Genomic DNA, 21,362 nt, shown 5'->3' with positions numbered 1-21,362 from the left:
GAAGGGAGGGAGGGAAGGAGGGAGAGAGGGAAGGGAGGGAGAGAGGGAAGGGAGGGAGGGAAGGAGGAAGAAAAAAAAGGAAGACCACCTATGTATATTATTAATTTGTAATTATCAATTAAAAATTCAGGATGTGAGCTATTCATTAAACTCCGTCTTTAGAGCAAGCATGCTTGTCATCCAGGATTAAGAAGAAAGTTCTATTAGCTATAAAGCAGCTTAGTATGCTCCCAGGAGCTCTTTCCCTTGCCTCTTCTTGGTAAATTGAAATGAAATTACCATTTCACTTGTGCTTTCTGGGAAAATATGTGGGCCACTGAAATCACAATAGACCCATAAACTCTGTTTCCACATATTCCCAGAGTGATACAGACCCTCTGCATAAAACAAAGTTTGACTTTCTCCATCAAGCCCTAAGAGAGTTGGTTGTCTCTGTAAGGGGAGGTTAGAAGAGAACTTAGAGATCAGCCAAGGCATCCCCTACATTTTACAAAAGAATAGGGAAGAGAAATGACTTCCCCAGGGTCACACATATATTTAGTAGAAGATCAAGAATTTGAATCCAGTTTCTTTGGCTCAAGATTAAGTGATTATTGAATTCACTATGACTTTCTCTGATAAGGTACATCATCAATTACTGGTTTCATGGTTAGATAGAGAAAACAATCACCTATGTGGAATGATTTCAAATTATTTGGAAAGGTTCCTCTTGCCTTCAAAGATTTCCCTTAGAGTGCTTCTACTTATTCCTAAATTTCACCATTAGGAAATAATTGCCTCATTTTGAAATATTAACCTTTAATACAAATACTATGAGGTGGCATAACCTCATGATGATCATGATGATGTTGCTACTCTACTATTACTAATAGTAACAATACTAATACTTAATACCGATAATACTGATAACAATACTTTATTGCTATACAACTAGTTGTTACTTGTTATGTCACTCCTTAGTATGAATTAGAGATACACTCAGTTGTATTGGAAAGAGTACTGCACTTGAATCAGAAGACCAACATTCAAATCCTGCCCCTAATACTTAGTAACGATCACAGTGGTAGCTAGGATTTCTATAGTGCTTTGAGTTTTGTGAAGTGCTTTAGATATATGCACTGGATCTTTTAAGTTAATTCATGCTTCTTGCAAGTCCTCACAAAACTTAACTTACACTCTTCACAACAACCCTAGGAAGTAGATGTTATTATTATCCCCACTACAGATGAGGAAACTAAGGTAAACAGAGATTAAATGACCTGCTCAGTGTCACACAGCAATCATTTTCTCAGGGAGGATTTAAAGTAATCTTCCTCATCCCAGATCCAGTGGTATCTCCTCTTTGCCACCTAACACCTCTGACCTAAGAGATAAATGACGCAGGGCACATGATTTACCCTCTGTTCCACAGTTAATGCCCTCTTGCTTATCTATAAAGTAGGAAGAAATTATGTTGCAGCAGATAGCATCCTGGATTTGGATCCCGAAGTCCTGAATTATTCTAGCTCACCCCTCTAAACCACCAATTCTTCAGCTGTAAAATTTTTTCCAGCTCAGAATTGATTATCTTCTGATCCTCATTCATAGTGGGGTTGAGCTCTTTATAGATGGAGGGAATTTTCATATCCAGGAAACCACTGATCCTTCTTGCATTCTGATATTTACGTGTTCGATTTAGGCAAATCCTTTTCACTGTGTGAGAGGTAGTCTAGAGCTGGTTTTACAGGGAAGACGTGTAGACACAGGTTTTAGAGAATGGGGACTCTTATCTGGTGACAGAATGAAGGAATGAATTACTGATGAGGCAGAAAGTTCCAGGAAGGTAAAGGAGAACACTAGAAAGGGAATTTGTGAGGCCAAAGACAAATAGGGACAACCCTCCCTACACCTAAGAATCAAGAGACCAGCAGTACTTGCCAGCTGAAGACTTGCTCACGGAATCATAGGCTAGAAATCATATAGTCTAGAAAGCAAGGGATTTTAACCTTTTTTGCATCATAGACCCCTTGACCAACTTGTGAAGTCCATGTACCTCTTCTCAGAATGTTACTAAATATATAAAATAAAATATATAGGATTTTAAAAAACCAATTATTTTGAAATAAAGATATTTTTTCTCCATTTCCAAGTTCACCACCTGCTAAAATCTATCCACAGAGACTCCTTGTGGTAGCATGGACCTCATTTTAAAAACGTGCCTAAGACAGAGCCAAGATGGAGGCATGGTAGCAGCAAAAGCTAGAACCACTCTGAGAATCCTCCTAAAAACCCTTGCATAAAGCAAAGCACTTTTCATGTTGGTGAAGTCAACTTCAAGTAATCTTTTCTAGCTATTTTCCCCTGAGAGCAATTTTCCCAGCTTAACCAAAAAGCTCAAAAACTGAACCACTATGCTACAAAAATGTTCCCTCTCACACACTGCCCTTCTCATACTTAAGGAGTTGAAAGAAGGCATATAGATAATGACTTCTCTTCCTTTTGTTTTTTTTAGACCTTTATTTCGTACATCCCTAATCATTTGAGTTAACTCTCTAATTGTGGTTACATGGACATCCCCCCAGAAAGAGCCAAGTTTATGTCATCAGTCATTTGTAAAATATTCAAATGTTTATACAGGGATACTCACCTTCCAAAAGTCTGTAAACACAAAGGTTAATTTCCCCAACATTATAAATTCAATGAGCTTTCTTTGAATCAATAGCCTGCTATAATTATTGATTCATTCATTTAATGGTAGATAACCATTTGTTTTTCTGTGTCTCTTGTCTGTTTCATTGGTTAGCTGGGATATAGGGGAATGGTCTGAGTGCAGTAAAACATGTGGCCTTGGAATGCAACACCGCCAAGTCCTCTGTCGCCAGATGTATGCCAACCGGACCCTGACAGTACAGCCATATCGCTGCCAGCACCTGGAGAAACCAGAAACCACCAGTACTTGCCAGCTGAAGATCTGCAGTGAATGGCAAATTCGGACGGAATGGACCTCGGTAAATCAGAATAGTTTGCTTTACTAAACGGACCCCCTAACTTTCCTCTTCTGCCTTTATGGGGAAAAATATCCTGAGAAGGGCATTGGGTTACCTTGTTCTTCAGTTATACATGAATAAAGTTGGCCCACATCAATTTGAGAAACAGTCTTTTTTAGATTCCAAAATATGCTGAGCTTTTGAGTAGAAAACAACAGTTTTTACATTTTAATCCAATTCATTCATTCAAAGATAAATCATTCAGCAAGAATTTTGAGTTAGACATCATGGAAGGTTGTAGAAATAGACTATGGAACTCCTTGAAACCTGGGATCAGGTAGACTCATAGGAGCAAAGGCAGGGGAAACAGAAAGGTAAAGCCAATTTAGTTGGCATCACTGAGGAGAAACATGATAAAGCAATAGGCAGATATCCTGCAAGGGAGGTAGAACATAATAAGCATGGGGTGGGAGAGAGGAGAGGGGTAGTCTTCCAGGAGACAATAAACAGAGATATAAGGTAGAAATCAGGATCTAGAAAGTGTGGAAATAGATATCAGGTATTCTGCCATGATTATTGAAGGGTCCCATCCTTAGAAAGAGTAAAGGATGGGATATAAGACAGGACCCAAATCTTATAAGTACTGCGATGCCAGGAAGGGAACCAAGACAGGACCCAAGGCAGAGACTTTAAGTAAAGCACTGATACAGCCATGAAAAATCAATCTCAATTTCTGAAAGAGAGGTATAAAGTCAGATCAGCCAGTAACAGATTAATTTAATGCCATGCTCCTGGTTCAAGAGTCCTTACATTCTCCCTACCTTAAGACAAAATTTGGCCCAGAGTTTAGATCAGGGAGGACTTATTGGTGGAGACTACATAACCCTAGCTGAGAAAGTTAGTGGACTGAAGAAGCAAGGAGACAATCTAGTCAGTACAATAATTTCGACAAGTCCATAGACTTTTCAGGCATCTAACTTTTTAACACTATAATCCATTCACTTGAGTGTGATGCCTAACTTGAGTGAGTGTTGATGTCACTTAATCAACAAGCATTTATTAAGTTTGTATGATATTCCAGGTGCTCTGTTAAGTACCAGGTACCCAAAAAAAAAAAAGACAGAAACAGTCCTTGCTCACAAGAAGCTTACATTCTAATGAGGGAGACAACATGAAAATAGACAGACAAGATGCAGAATATATAGATAGTAACTTTAGAGGGGAAGGCATAGATTCCCTTTCCTTTTCTCATATTTATTCTTTTGGAGGTTTCTCATCCTCTCTGCCTCTTTTTATCTTCTCTGCCTAAAAATCACTAGACTGAGCATTTTAAAACCTAGAAAGGCCTTCATGACCTAGTTCTAAAGCCTTGTACAATTAGCTTTTCTTTTCTCAACCTCAGTTTTTTTATCTACACGAATTATTAGATGATATTCAATTCAGTTCGATTCCACACAAAGATCTAAAATGTTTTGTACTTCTAACATTCAACTAAATACTAATTAATTAAACCCTTGCCATGTGCCAGACACTGACGGTTTTAAGAAGCAAGGATGGAAAGATAGTAAAAAAAAAATTGTCTTCAAAGAGCTCACATTCTAGTATAGGAGACAATAAATAACTAGATAAAAACCACATAAATAACTAGATAAATGTTAGATTCATATCAGGTAGGTTACTAAGGTAACCTTAGAGAGGAAAGCCCCAATATATGTACTTTAGAACAGAGGGGTCACTCATGTGGCCTTCTGACTACATGTGACACACGATATTCCCAAATGTGGCATAAATCAGATTAAAATGTACTCAGGAAATCTTTAACAAATAAAAATACAGTAAAATATAGATAATGTTAATATGTGGTTTTCTGAGTCACTAAGCAGCTCATAGGAATCATAATGTATACTTTAATGGTGCCCATTTCTTTTTGGCCATACATCCAGAGCTTCCAATGCATAATGTCTCCACCCACAGTTGCTACATCATGACTTCTGCTTACTCTCCCAGTTTCTCTCTTCATTTATAGAGGCCAGTAACCATTCTGTCCATTAAAAGTCTATCAGACATATCCTGAAGTTTCAGTTAACTCAATGAAAGGATTTCCTAAGCTTTCCTTGGGAGTTTGTTCTGCAGCATCAGAAAGTATTTTCCTAGGGGCAGCTGGGTAGCTCAGTGGATTGAGAGCCAGGCCTAGAGACGGGAGGTCCTAGGTTCAAATCTGGCCTCAGACACTTCCCAGCTGTGTGACCCTGGGCAAGTCACTTGACCCCCATTGCCTACCCTTACCACTCTTCCACCTATAAGTCAATACACAGAAGTTAAGGGTTTATAATAAAAAAAAAAATTAAAAAAAAAAAAGAAAGCATTTTCCTAGAGTTGTCATGGCATAATGGACAAAGCATTGAACATGGAGACAGGTAGACTTGGGTTTGAATCCTACATCAGATGCTTGCTAGCTACAAATGACCTTGGGGAAATTCATTTAACTTCTCTGGGTATCATATTCCTCACCTCTAAAATGAAGTGGGTTGGACATGAACACCTTCCAGCTCTAAACCCATGAAACTGTGATCCATACTTTTTTCATTCAGATATAGACGTGTTTATATTTTCCATGACAAGCCTGGGGCCACAGATTTAGAGGAATACCCCTCAAATAAACTTTTTTTAGTGAGATGTGCTATTTATGTGCTGATAGGGAAGGGAAGAAATGAGTCTTTAAAAGGTATATGCTTGGCTAAAATGATGAAGAGAGAATAAGATGGGAGAGAGAGAAGAATAAAAAAGGCAGTGAGTCAAAGAAAGAGTAAGGAGGGAAGAAGAAAAAGAAAGCAAAATGTAGGAAATTGTAAATCTGTAAATCTGTTTCAACCATGTTGTTCTCCCCAAGGCTTGCACCAAAGATCTTAGTGCTTTGAAATCTTGAGGCTTGCCTCCACTGCCCTTGTACCCAGGAGCTTTTCAAATTGTTATTTGATCTTTCTCCATGGAATAATAATTTATGCCAAGCAAATAGAAAATAATGTAAATCTTATTTACTTTTACTCCCTGTCTACATGGTGGAGGGAAACAGGGTAGTTAAAATGTTTGCAAGTTTGTATCTGTTTTGCAGTTCTTATTTACAAGTCTACTTTAAAATTTGCAATGGACTCAAAAGTTTTCAAGTAGATGTGAAAGTGGCCAAGATGTTATCTTGATACTGTGTGAGTTTTCAAAACCCAGCATAAACCTCAGCCTTTTGAAATCCAAAGGGTATGAAAATATTCCTATGGGAAGAGAAAACTTTTCTCCCCAATTGATTATGGGATAAGGGATCACACTTAGGTCAAATAGCATATTTAGGGAAATTAGGAAGATGTAAGCAATGAGTGGGATCTGAAAATCCTGCAGACAAATCACCTTCTAATCTATTCTCATGTCTAAGACCAACCTGGAAGTTTAGATTGATTTTGCATGCCTCTGAACAAGTCATGCCACCTCTTGGGGCCTCCATTTCCTCATATGTAAAATGAGAAGATTGGAATAAGTGATCTTTGAGGTCTCGGCTAACATTCTGTTGACTTTTTCTCCTTGGGAAGTCCCAAGTCATATAATATTTAAAACATGGGACTAACAACATATTTGCTGCCAAATAGCAGAGCTCAAAATAATCAAAATACCTTCCCCATTCCTGATCCTCCCTGTCTTTATATAAATGGCATCTTCCCAGCTGTATTTGGTCTGTAATAATAGAAAAGAATATAGATAATAGAAAAGATAATAGACATAGAGACATTAGGTTGTTGATAAGGGCTTTGAAAACAGGGCACTGGAGGGAGTTATTAGAGTAAAACTAATAGGATCATGGACATCATTTATTTAAAGACTTTAAAGGAACTGAAATCAATGCCTTCATTTTAAAGATGGGGACTTGGAGGTCAGAGAAGTTAAATGACTTGAACCCAGGAGCTCTGATTCCATATCCAGTATATTTTGTACTGAACCATACCACCTTTCTATCTCACAAGACTCTCCAACAAGAGTCCACCATGAATAAACGAGCTGTCTCTACTGGCCATATAATTCTAAAATTCTGTCTGGAAACAATGACTAGAAATGGACACCATAATTTATGAATCTTTCTTGAAAGGCAGCATGGAGGATAGGGTGGAGAGAGTGATGAACTTGTACTCAAGGAAGATGAGAATTCATATTCTACCTCTAATATTTATTAGCTATGTGACTATGGATAAATTCTAAATCTTTTAGATTCTAAATCTAAATCTTTTAGAATTTTATTTTCCTTATCTACAAAAATGGGACAGATAAGTGACACAGTGGATAAAACTCTGGAACTAGAATCAGGAGGACCTGAGTTTATACCAGCCATATATATACATATATTTATATATTTATATATTTATATATAGAGATATATACAGATATAGATATATACACACACACACATAATAAACATATTATGGCAGCTTGGTGGCATGGTAGATAGAGGGCTTGTTCTGGAGTCAGGAAGGCTCATCTTCCTGAATTCAAATCTGATCTGAGACACTTACTAGCTGTGTGACCTGAGGCAAGTCACTTAATCCTGTTTGTCTTAGTTTCCTCATCTGTAAAATGAGCTAGAGAAGAAAATGACAAGCTCAATCAGTATCTTTGAAAACCCCAGATGGTTTGTGAACAGTTGGAGGTGATTGAAATAACTGACCAACAACATCTATAAAAATAAAAGGGTTTAATAATAAAGGTAGCACCCACCTCTCAGGGCTACAATGCTCAAATGAAATCGCATATATAAAGTGCTTTTAAAAACTTTAAGGTACTTCGTGTCATTCATTATTGTCATTTATCTCTGCAATAAATAAATAAAGCCTGTTATTCCACTGACCTAAAGGAATTTCCTTTCAGTGTTCAGTACCATGTGGTGTGGGACAAAGGACTCGAGATGTGAAGTGTGTCAGCAACATTGGGGACATTGTGGATGATGAGGAATGTAACATGAAGCTCCGGCCAAATGATATCGAAAACTGTGATATGGGTCCCTGTGCAAAGAGCTGGTTCTTGACAGAGTGGAGTGAACGGGTAAGAGTTACTTGTTTTCTGAGTGTAACTCACATTGCTATTAAACTCTACCACCACCAACCCCCAACCCCTACATATATATAAACAACATTTATCACTTGTGAGATTAAAAATTAATATCCAAATATTCCAAGTATTATATTTAATAAGATTTATTGATATTAACTTGAAGTAAAAGGAATAAAAGACAAAAGTAAAAGCCTGAGTAAAAGCCCCCTTTCCCAGCTGCATGCGAGGGAAAAGAGTGAGAGGCAGAGTTACAGCAAACTTATAAACAACACATGAAGACGTAATGTGGAAGAAAGGGAAAAGGGTTCCAGGTAATGTACTTCAGGAGTTCAAGATTTTCTAATTACACACACTGAAGGGAACAAACAATGATAAAGTTATAATAGCAGATTCCACCTTTAGTTCCTTGGTGGAATTACATTAGCTAAGATTCTTCACCTTCTTTTACTCCTAAAAAGGAGGTTTGTAAGGCGATGGGCATCCTAATGGAAAATTTGGCAGGATTCCAATGGGCAAGAGACTGGTGGAGAGAGCAATCCACATGGAAGAATATGAAGAAGGATAAGGAGATAGAAAAGCATACAGCATATTTAGAGAATGATTTAGTTAGAACATAAAGTGTAGGGGAGTCGTTGGAGATAATCCTATTAGTTTTCATTTTCTGAATGTAACTCATTTTATTCTTTGTAAAACAATCTCATTGGGACCATTTGTCTCTCAACTTATTGGTTTTGGCCTCCTTGTTCATTGTCTGCAGATGTCCAGTTCATGTGGTTTTCTCCTGTCTTCCAAATCATTAGTCATATTGCAAATGTGGATCTATGAGGTAGATCCCAGGGCATCTGTGTGGCTTGTAAGGAGCCAAGCCTCAAGCTGGGAAGAGCAAATGGAATATACCCAGGAAATCGGGCTAACTGGCCTCCTGAAAACCCAGGTGTAGGTCTGGATTCTAACCCGAGCACTACTGGTCTGGGACCCTAATTCTAACTGCATATTAAAAATCAAGATTATTTTTAGCTGTGATATATATAGTCATGAAGTCATTTCTGCTTTTCTAAGAGTGGTAGTGTGATGTAGCATAAAGAATGATGCATCTGGGGAAAAGCTAGGTGACTCAGTAGATGGAGAGCCAGGCCTGGAGATGGAAGGTCCTGGGTTCAGATCTGACCCCAGACACTTCCTAGCTAGGTGACCCGTGGCAAGTTGCTTAACACCCTTTGCTCAGCCCTTATTGCTTCTGCCATAGAAATTATGCACAGTATTGAATTCTAAGATAGAAGGCGAGGGTTTTTAAAATGTATTTTTTAAAAAGAATGCTGGATTTGGAGTCAAAGATTCAGAGTGCAAGTTATTTAACCTCTCTGATCCCACATCGTCATCTTTAAAAGGATGGCCTTGGTTTAGATGACCTCTAAAGTCTCTTTCAGCTTTAAACCAATGATCTCCATCATCCTGGTAGTTTTTGATCATAAAAATGTCCTAGAGATACTGTTGATGAGCCAGAATTTGAAAACAAAATTATTGACTAGCTACACGAGTCAATATGGAGGAATTGGGGGTCACCTATAAGTGAAGAAAATTGTACTCATTGGATCATAGACTGGGGGCTAGAAGAGACATTAAAGGTTATTTAATCCAATCCTCCCTCCCCCATTTTACAAAGGAAAAACGGAGGCTCAGAAATGTTCAGAAGTTCTCCTGAATCACTCAAACGTTAAGTGCCAAAACCAGGATTTAAACTAACACTCTGTGACTCCAAGTTTGGTATGCACTGTGTTGACCCTGCATTGGTAATTTTTTGTGGCAAGTCCTTTATGTAGGGAACAAATCAATCACTCATTCCTTAAGGGATTAAATTAGACTCAGAATGTTTTTGGTACTTAGAAGGCCCACTATGTAAATTGATCAATGTACCATGGCCCAAGACATTTCATATGCTTATTTTCAATGGTGTAATTCTACCTGAAAAGTAATTCAAGATTCATTTTACTTGTGCTAAAGCTATTTTTCCTTTAATGATAATATATAAATTCCCATCCTGAAATAAATTTGCTTTCATTTTGATGTCCTTCCTTACTGGATCAAATACTTAATTTGAAATCCTTATTTAGAGCCAAGCATGGATGCATTTATCTCCCCCCTTCATTGAAGGGGATATTTTTGTAATTAGTATTTTTTTTTCCTTAAAAAGGTTTTTCATCCATGAAAGTTGAAAGCTGAAAAAAACAAATTAAAGTTTGTTTCTTTTTCTCTCTAAATCATAAATGAATTAGTTACTTCAAAACAATCACTTGTGCATCTGTCAGAATTGTTTTTCTTCCTTTTGCTCTAAAAAAATCTATTGTTCTTTCCTTAACATAGTAAGGATTAGATTCTTGAATCAGCAGAATAGGGCAGATGCTCTAAACATTTCCACTATTTGATAGTGATTTGTAAATAATATAGTAATAACTTAGTTGGCCAAACTAGTCAAGGACTTTGGTACTTTGTTAGATCAGTTTTGAAATTAATCCAGATTTGACTCCTGTATACAGTGAAGCTTCTTTAATAAGGAAATCCTTATGTAGGATCTAAGGACTGAATTGGGACCTTGTCTTTATGGGTATACATTTATATTGGTTGATGTCTTTGTTAATCCATGCTTCAGTGACCCAAATGACAGGAAGAACCAAGTACTATTAAGAGGATTTTGTCATCATCTTGGTTCACATCCTCCAACTAGGAAACCCAATATGGGACCCCTCTGTATACTAAGACCAACTTCCTACTACTAAGCACTGATAAGCATAGAGCTGGCATTTGCAGAAGAAAGTTGTATTAAAAGGAAGAAAACAAAACAGCTGCTCAAATGGACAACTATTAACTCCAAAGAAATATTAACTAAAAGTCAATTAGTTAGTAAACACTTTTTAAGCACCTACATGCCAGGCAATGAACTTACTGCTAGAGATGCAAAGAAAGGCAAAAGACATCCCCTGCTCTTGAGGAGCTCAGAGTCTAATAGGAGAGACAATATGTAAACTGCTATGTTCAAACAAGCTACATATAGGATAAAGGCTCATAAAGTATTGTTGTTTGTTTTGTTCTGTTTTGCTTAGTTTCTGCCAGTTACAAGCCCCACGAATCACCACACATGCCTTCCGGGGAAAACAATTGTTTTGGTTTTTTTTTTCCAAGCTTTCAAATAATCAAGTGCACAGGAAAGGAAAAGATTCCAATACACCCCATATATCTCAGAAGAAATTTGTAAAACATAACATTTTATTCACCACAAATTTTCAGTCTTGTTTCAAAAGCTATCAACCACCGCCCAAAACTATACCCGATGACTGGTGAAGTTCAGTAAACCTAAAGAGGGAAATAAAATATTCCTTTACGTGACAGTTTGAAACAAAGCATTGTAAATCCAAGAGAAATGATGACTATTTCAGAATCGAGGTTGTACTAGAGGGGTGAAAAACTTAGAAGTAGTTCTAAAAATCAATGAGGCAGCAGGAAGGACCTGAAGTTTAGAGAGGCAATAATTAATTTATCAACCTGTAATTGTAGAACAAACTTAGGTTAACTGTATATGATATTTGTTGTCACTGAAAATAAAGTAAGAATTAGAGAAGTAAGAATCTAGAGAACTAGAGAACACAGACCCAGGACTAGATATCAATTGTTGAAGAAACTTAGCTAACTGTAACAAGAATTAGTTGATAACCTATTCATACTTCTTGTGTATACTTACTATAGAATTTTGGACTGTAGTTATATGTGTGCATCTTTTACCTTCCCTGCTGATTCTTCCAAGAAGCAGGTCTTATTTATCCTTGTATTCCCCTAGAACTAGCAGAGTAATAAAAGTGCTTGAATGAATGAATGTTCCCTAGAGTCTAGTTAGGGGCTTTGAGTACTGTGTAGATCCTCTTGGGCTCTGCATTTTAGATAGCTTTCATCAAATAACATTGATGCCTAGGACAAGAATAAACTTCACAAATAACTCTTCCTCTCAGGTATAGCCAGTTGCATCTAAAAGCATACACTTCTATGCTTAGATATGCATTTTTCTCTGTACTAAAATATCCACAAAATGATGTTGGAATTTCCATGTTGAAAGTGTATTAACAAAGAAAGAGATACCATGAAAAAATAAAATTTAAAAGAAATTACAAACAGGTCAGCCCCATATGGTATTCTCCTGACCTGTTGAAAATAATACTTATCCAAAACTTTGTTCCCCCCAACAGTTCCCTATATAAACTGACTGAATCCTTGCCCCTATCTCTATAAGTACTGGGATGCCCTGTTTAATTGCATTAATCAGTTCTTTGAAAATACAGTATTAAAGGGAGCAATTTTAAAGATGTGCTTTCTTACTCTTTACACAGGAGCAAAATTTTAAATGGACGATGAACCAGGTAACATTCGAATAAAATTTCGCAATTTCGTGATGGTAGTTCTTTACAATTTATAAACATAATTTAAAATGATGCCTGAGGCAACCCTTTGGGGGGTATGCCTCTTTTTCATTATAAAAATGTATTCTAGTGGAATTAAAAGAGGAAAGAGGTGATTTTTTTAAAAAGTTTTTTAAATTACAAAAGATAGGACACAAAACTAAATTTAAAGGAGAGCCATTATATGTTTACAGTCCTCTTGGGATCAATTCAACTATGTTAGCATGTAAATAAAGCTGGAATTAAAAATATGAGCCATTTCCAGAGGGTTATTTATGAATTAACTATTATTCCCCCAGAGCTTCCTATGCCTGTGCTGCTTAATCCCAGAGATTTAATTCATAATCAAATCATATCTCTGCAGCTGATATGGCTTAAATATATTTGGTTTCTACTTCCAGATATTTGTCAAGGGTATCCAACAGAACCAACATTCCCTTCAGTGAACTGGGGTTGCTTTCAGAAGCTTTCTAATATAGATCTCATGTGGACTCTTGCACTATATTTTATATGTATAAAGATATTATTATCAATATGCTATAGGCTTTGTGATTTCATCAATGTGTAGGTACTTCCTTCTATCCACTGGCAAATAGCTAATCTTCATTCCTGAGAAACTTGAGAAAAAATTATCAATTGATTCTGGTTGTCAACTTTGTGATGGAAGAGTTCCTTTCTATTAACTGGTGGAATCTTTCCTCTTTGGGATAAGAGAATGAACATTGTGCTTCTTGGTCCCATTTTATCCTTGCTCTTGTCTTCCACATGGCACCTATATATCCTGAATAAAACATATATTCATTTCTCTAATCCTAAAACCACTGACTAATCATAATCATTTTACATCTTCTCATTCACTAAGGGGTACGACTAGCAATCATGCTTCATTTTCTATTTTTGACATACTCATAAAGATTCTATAACTTTATCAAAATAATCATTTCTGTTAAATTAATTTCTTACCTCTGGTAAAAATTCTCCTCCACTGTGACATGGAGGTGAATCTAACTCCTGGAAGGCAATTGACCCAGAAGGTCTTAGAACACAGGCCCAGGACTAGATATCAATTGTTAAAGAAACTTAGCTAACTGTAACAAGAATTAGTTGATAATTTTTTCTTGATTAATGGAGGAGTTTAGCAATCAGCCAGGGGAGAGAAGGGAATACCCACACACACTGGAAAAATCACAGAATCTATGATATATTAATAATAATATCTTCATATATCAAATTTTATTGCAATAGATTTGGGGGGGTTGTTTATTTAATTTTTATTTTTTCAGATTACATGTTGATACAATTTTATAGTCATTTTCTGATATTTTGTGAAACATGTTCTGTCCCTCCTTCCCATCCCTGTCCCCTCCCCAAGACAGCAGGTAATATTGTATAAGTTGAATATATGTTATCATGTAATGCCTATTTCTATCATATTGCAAAATAAAACACATATCACTTACACTAGAGAAAAATACATGGAAGAAATTAAGTGAAGAATTGTATGCTTCAATCTGCATTCAGACTCTGTCAGTTCCTTTTATGGTGGTGGATAATGTTTTTCATCATGAATTGCTTGGAGTTCTCCTGGATCCTTGGATTGCTAATAACAGTTGATCATCACACTTTATTGCTTATACTGTGTACAACATTTTGATAGGTGGTTGTTTGTTTTTAACATGACCTATGGCTTATATGCCCACTTGTAACCCATGCCCCAGATGATCAACAGAAAGTCAGTGCTCATTACAGACAAATTTATTTGAAAATTCAGCCCTTCTTATCATTTGGCCACCCTTCACTGCCAGCAAACTACTCTGCCTGCTTCTGCCTCCTCATCCAACAGGAACCAATTTAGTTTCTGCTTATCCTGTTCTGCTTTTTCATAATTGTTTTTTTCAATTAAAATTTTGGAGATATTTTATAACTAAAATAAGTTGCTAAGAGTTTGCTAGGAGAAATTAGCTAACTGAAGCTAACAATTAAATTATCTTACTCTGGACAGATAGCTCAGTATCACTTTAATATAAGAAAATATTTGGAGGGTCCTGCTTTGTTAGATCTCTTACAAAATAAAGCTAGTTAGAATATTTTTAAATCTCTGTGATAAGACACTAACTACATGCTGGTTGTGTGTCTAATGAGCACATGAGTCAGGGTTAGAAGAAAGCTGCCAGAGAACAGAGTTCATGTCTAGGGAATGGAAAAGAGAGTGTGAGAGAGAGCAAAAAAAAATGTTGAAATACTCTTTTTAAAAAAAAAAAAACAAAACCCTTACCTTCTGTCTTGGAGCCAATATTGTATATTGGCTCCAAGGCAGAAGAGTGGTAAAGGTAGGCAATGGGGGTTAAGTGACTTGCCCAGGGTCACACAGCTGGGAAGTGTCTGAGGCCAGATTTGAACCTAGAACTTCCCGTCTCTAGGCCTGGATCTCAATCCCCTGAGCTACCCAGCTGCCCCCATTGAAATGGTCTTGATAGACTCAAGAAACAGCCAAAAAGAATATTATCGATGGGACCTAAGTAATCTGACATTCAGGATATGAACTATTAGAGTCTCTAAAGCCTCAAAATAGAGGAGTATGTATAATAAGCTGGCCAGTTGTGGCAAGAAGAGATGTTAAGAGTCAGAGGTTGAGGCAAAATTAGGTAGGTAAATGAAAAAAGCTTTTTTTGAGGACATCTCCCTCTATTTCTTCAAAGAGGTGGGGTACCATGTATAATAATATTTCATTACATTTATATATCACAATTTGATTAGCTTTCATTATTTCAGAAGTATAAATGATGTCATATCGCTTGCCTTCTCAGTTGATGAAGGAGGGGCAAGAGGGAGGGAAAGAATTTGGAATTTAAAATTTTCAAAAAGAAATGTTAAAAATTAATAATAATTTAAAAAGGAAAGATGAAAACATGCCATAAATAGATGAAGGAATAGTTAGATGGTTGATAGAAAGAGAGATGGGTAGATAGAGAGACAGAGAGATGGATTGGTAGAGAAATAAATGGATATATAGATAGATGATAGATAAATAGAAATGGATGTGATCAATAGAAATGGAAAGTGATCAATAAAAAAATCGATAGATGTATAATTAGGCTTGCCTGGTTCCCCAGATCGGTATTAAGCACAGACACATTTAAACATTTGATTCATACTTTTCAATGCATATATGTGCATATAGTTAATCAAGATGCATGGTCTCATTGATTTAAGAAATTCCCAGTGTGAAAATCCCCTCCACTGGTGCAGATCAGCAATTCTATGTAATGTGTAGTTTTAAAAAGAATTTTCTGACACTCTGATGGTTTGTGTGACTTATCCGTGGTCGTTGCTTGCTAGTTCATGTGTTTAAACCCTAGATCATCCTGAGTCCAAGACTGGTCCTCAGTCTACACACTATATAGACTCTATAGTTTATTTTTTTAATTATGTTTGATCATCAGAAACTACTTATTGGCAAACTCTTGGGAACGAAAATCAAGAACTTGAGAGCCCCTATAAAATTTTGTGATGATAGCTACTCCTACAGGAAAGCTGGCCCATATTATCCATTATTTATTTTTAATATATCCCTATTTCATTGTCGAGGGATCCAACTGGTCTAAGAATATACAGATGGACTCTCAGTCAGGAGGGAGAATGGGGGAACTAGCACTAAGGCAAAATCTTTGCAGGTTCAAGTTTGTTGTGAAAAGACCTCTGTGGTTAATGTACTGAAAATGTGATCTGACCGCACTCAGCAGATGAATATTTGTGTGTTTTCTCTTTTGGCACTGACCTGGTTATTTGATGCTGTAGTTCAGCCCTTATATCATAATTTCAAATTGGACCATGGAGCACATGTGAAAGCTTTCATGGAGATCCTCAGTTTGCCTTGGAAAGAAAAAAGAAATTAAATTAGATATTCAAATTCAAATTATCTAGAAAAGAAAACTCTTTTAGGATAAAATTTTTCACTGAAAGTGTCTTCATGATTGCATGATATCCTGGGATGTAATGTGATGCAGCTGTAGGACAAACCCTTAACTTTCCAGACTAAGGTATGATTATTTGGATTTTTAAATATGAGATAGGTCACTATTTGCAGAAGGAAGGAAATTACTTTAATTCCTACAGTCTGGCAATCTGAGTTAATTGGGATTTGATCGACTTCACTATCCTTTAGGATAATTTAAGTATCTTACTTTTCATAGCTGGAAGAGGCAGTGGGTAGTCCAGGCCAAAAAAACTTTTAGCCTGAAATATCCATATAATTGGAGCAAAAGGATTTCTTTTTGTTTAAAATATCTGATTCATTGGCTCCATTCTGCAATTCGTTCAGCTTAGAATAATGGCTCATATTTGTTGAAGTCCTTCAAGTCTGAAAAGTATTTTCACTTGTGATGTAGTTAATGCAGGTATTGTTCTCCTCGTTTTACAGATGAGGAAAATGAGGTACATAAAATTGAAGGTAATTGCCCAAAGTCATACAAATCTGTACCGAAATTCAAATCTTCTGACTGCAAATTCAGTGTCTTTCTACTATATTCTAGATCAGAGATTTAAAGCTAGAAGAGACTAAAGTCTATCAAAAGACTAAAGGCTATCAAGCTCAAACTCTTCATTTTTACAAATAAGGAAACTGAGGAACGGAGAGAGTAACTGACTTGTCCAGATTCACACAGCTCTTTCTTTGTATGGATATGCATTTAAAAGTATAGCAAATGGTTGGGGGCAGGAGGATGGTAGATGAAACCCAAAATCCTGGGTTAGTGTAAGCATTATTTACTGTCTGAAAGTTTAGTTATTTTTTATTTTTCTCTATTTTTATAGATATAGCCTGTCAAACAACTTCATGAGAAATTACCAAAAGCCAAACCAGGGATGGTTCATTTTCCCATGAATTTATACTGATTTTAAACATACAGTCTCCTTTGAACGGGGACACTAACTAGCTATGTGATCGTCAGCAAGTCTCTTAAGGCCTCCGGGCTTCATTCATTTCTTCATCTATAAAATCAAGGGGTTAGATTAAATGACCCCTGAGTTCTCTTCCAGCTCTTCATCTGTCATCCTATGGCCTTATGAATTTGTGCTGAATTTAAATAAGCAACTTAAAGCCAAATCAATACAGCAAAAAAATAATAATAGGAATAGGAAGCATGGTGTAATGATAGAAAGCTAAGACTATGGTACAAAATAGTTGTAGCTTTACACTGGTAGAGGGAATTTCCTTACTGGAAGCATCCTTGGCTCCCCAACCCCCACCACACACACACACACACACACACACACCTGCTTGAAAAACCACTGACTAAAATGGAGTTATTTGGAAAGATCTGGTTTTATGTCATCTTGGCAGTCTCTAAAAGTATCATTTTTTTCAAAAACTTAGCAATCTACAATTCCAAAGAAAGAATTATGAAATATTTCATATGTGATGCAAATATACATTACAACTGAAGGATATAGAGTGTTCAAAAATATTTTTCATAAATGCAGAAAATGTATTGAAATCTTTGCTCCTGAAGAAAGAAGCATGACAGAGAGTGTTTGGGTAAAATTAAAAGGAAATAGAAACAACAGTATTGGTGTTTGGAGAATGACCAGAAAATAGGTATAGATAATGCTCTCTCAAATCAGACTATAATTTATATTTCCTTGAAAAAAAAGTTATGGTAGTTATAATAGTAATGCTGGGGAGAGTATGGAATAGTCAGCTATCCTGATATTGCTTGGGTGTCTTATTTTGCTTTTTTTTTTTTTTAAACCCTTAACTTCTGTGTATTGGCTCCTTGGTGGAAGAGTGGTAAGGGTGAGCAATGGGGGTCAAGTGACTTGCCCAGGGTCACACAGCTGGGAAGTGTCTGAGGTCAGATTTGAACCTAGGACCTCCCGTCTCTAGGCCTGACTCTCAATCCACTGAGCTACCCAGCTGCCCCTCTGGGTGTCTTATTTTGAAAAAGAAAAGTATTAAATACCTTTTGAATGTGCCTTATTTATAAAGAATAGAGAAGTGGTACAAAGTGAAATGAGCAGAACAAGGAGAATATTGTTTACGAGAACAACAGTAATGTATGATTAGCTGTGAATGACTTAACTATTATCAACAAGGCAAGGATCCAGGACAACTCCAAGATATTTGTGACAAAAAAAAATTGAAACATACCATTATTTATTTCTCATGATGAATGGAAATGTTTCATAGGATAATATATGTACAACCTAGATCATATTACCTGCCTTCTTGGGAAGTGGGGAGGAATCGGAGGGAGAGAGAACATAGATTATGAAATATCAGAAAATGAATATTTTATTTATTTGTATTGATATGCAATTTAGAAAAAATAAAAATTAATTATAAAAAAGTAAGAATAGAACAGTTTTTACATTTAATTCTGACCAATGTCTATAGAATAATCTCATGTGAAATTATCCAATAGGCTATATCTATGAAAACAGGAGGAAGAAAAAACTTCCTTAGAATAAATAATTAATACCTTCCCTCACTAAGAATATTTGGGTTTCATTTACCACTCCCTCCTGCCCCAATCACTTGATATAGTCCTAAATGTATATCCATACAAAGAAGGAGCTACGTGACCCTAGACAAGTCTCAGAAAATGAAAACAATTAAAAGAATGACTATTTTGTTTTTCATTTCATCCAAAGGGAGGAGAACCAGTTAGTGACATGGAAGCAACAGGAATCTTATGAGAAAGTGATCGAGTGCTTTGTGATTCAATTATCAAGAAAAAGGAATTCTGCACATGCTCATGCAAGCATCTAAGACTTTAGTTAGGCATCACAGAGCTATGCTCCTGTGGCCTGAGATTTTATATAAAATGAAAAGATGTAAAAAATTTTAAAATGTGATTATGACTATATTGTCATGAAGAAGCCTAATCAGAAAAAATGAGTGGGCATCCAAATGCCCAAATGTCCAAAATGCACAGGAAATGCTCTGATGAGTTTGGCAAAAACAATTTTTATATTCATTTTCTAAAATATTGAGTACCCAAATCTCTCCCTTCCTCCCTTCCCTTCTACTGTCTCTCTCATTTCTTAAAACAGCAAGCAATCTGATCTAGGCTATACTTAGTATGAGCCATACAAAACATATTTCCACATTGGTCATGTAGAAGATGACTCATCTATCTACCTAGCTATCTACCTACTACCTACCTACATACATATATACCTAACTCTCTCTCTCTCTCTCTCTCTATATATATATATATATATATATGAAAATGAATAAAATAAAGTGAAATTTAGAATGTTTTCATATTCATTCAGACTCCATCAGTTCTTTCTTCAGTATTTTTCATCATGCATCCTTTGGAATTTAGACCATATCCTTGTAACAAATAAATACACTTAAGAAAAGCCAATTTATACATTATCCATGTCTGAAAACAGGTTAAGTGATTTACTCTATATCTTTTTACAATTTTATAATATGTTTACAAACAAGATCTCTCATGTTTGTGGCAAAGCCAATATTAGAGCACCCACTTCCTTTGACCCTTAAGTTTGGATGATTTCCATTATACCAAGTTAATTATTCACATTTTTAAAGACAACTTAAGCAATAATATCCTCAAGATGCTTCTATAAGCAGCACTATGAATAGAGAACTGGACCTAGAGCCAAGAAGCCTAAGTGTAAAACATACCTCAGCCACGTAGGAGATGTATGACGTAAATACTGTCTGCCTCAGTTTCCTCATATGTAAAATAAGTCTAATAATAGCCCTTATATCTCAGGGATATTAAGAGGATAAAATGAGATATCTGTAAAGTGCTTTGCAAAACTTTAACTCCATAAACCTTCAAGCTCTAAGTGCTACCTATTATTATTAACTAAATGTTGCTCCATAAAAATCCTTCCCAAGCTGACAAAGCTTAAATTAAATTAGCTGTAGGACTGGCTTCTTAGAAAAGCTCATACATTGATTCCATGAGGTTTTATTGAATAATTACTTAGGAGTAAGCACTGTAGGTGAGAAAAAACCTATAAGGCACATTTCTTACCCATAAGGAACACACTTTCTATTTAATAAATAGAATAAAAATACTCCCTGAAAGGTCAAATTTACTTCTCTTTTGATTTTCACATAAAATGTCTTGAGTAGAATTTCACTATCAACTCTTCTTATCAATTGAAACCCATCCCACAACCCCAGTCATGACCTTTTTCATCTCTCCAGTTGTTTTCAATTATTTTTTTCAAAAGTCACCCAAGTCTATAGAGTTTAACTATTTAAAAATAGAATCTAATTTTATCACACTTTTTATCAGTTCATTGCCAAAGGAGACACTTTAGGACAGACGTGGAATCCAAGACAAGGTTTGGTTTGTAGAGATTAGTAAGAAGAATAAGTTATAACTGGAAAAAAATGCATTGCATTCTCTGTGCCTGCCCCAGCTCAATAGACATAGATGCATTTGCTAGCTTCTCTCATCATTTGCTTTTAAACATCTGAGGAAACTCTGGCCCCCAATCTTGATTTTATCTAGTTCACAAGAGGATAATATTCTTGAGAGAATAATTTGCTTACTACTGGGCTACTGTATCTATTCCCTTCAGAGAAGATTTCTAAGGGGTTTGTGAATAAGACTAATTGAAAGGAAGACAACACCAGTTATTCAGATCATCAAAATGTCAACATATAAAGGTAATAGGAGATAACTTGCCTTTAAGCTCAAGTGAACAATACGGTCTAACAACAGTATGCCTGTACACTGCCCATCTGGGCACCTGTTGAAAGGTACTATTTATTTTTATTCATTAATTTATTTTTCTTCCTTTCTGCTACTTATTCCTTTTTTGTTCCCTCCCTCTATTTATCTTTTTTTTGAAGAGAGAGAGAGAGAGAGAAAGAAAG

The 21,362-nt window shown here is 36.0% G+C and overlaps 1 protein-coding gene across 1 annotated transcript in view; it reads left to right on the top strand.

Annotated features, from left to right (window-relative positions):
* The window catches only part of THSD4 (thrombospondin type 1 domain containing 4), a 378,692-nt gene that overhangs the window by 308,170 nt on the left and 49,160 nt on the right, over positions 1-21,362 (top strand). The window contains exons 7-8 of the mRNA XM_044665311.1: positions 2,783-2,987; positions 7,869-8,042. Coding sequence (XP_044521246.1) covers positions 2,783-2,987; positions 7,869-8,042 — 379 coding nt within the window. The remainder of the gene's footprint in view (positions 1-2,782; positions 2,988-7,868; positions 8,043-21,362) is intronic.

The sequence above is a fragment of the Gracilinanus agilis genome, chromosome 2 (assembly GCF_016433145.1).
Source record: "Gracilinanus agilis isolate LMUSP501 chromosome 2, AgileGrace, whole genome shotgun sequence".
Lineage (NCBI taxonomy): Eukaryota > Metazoa > Chordata > Mammalia > Didelphimorphia > Didelphidae > Gracilinanus > Gracilinanus agilis.
Note: the sequence above shows the minus strand (reverse complement) of the source record. Positions and strands in the feature narration are given on the sequence as shown.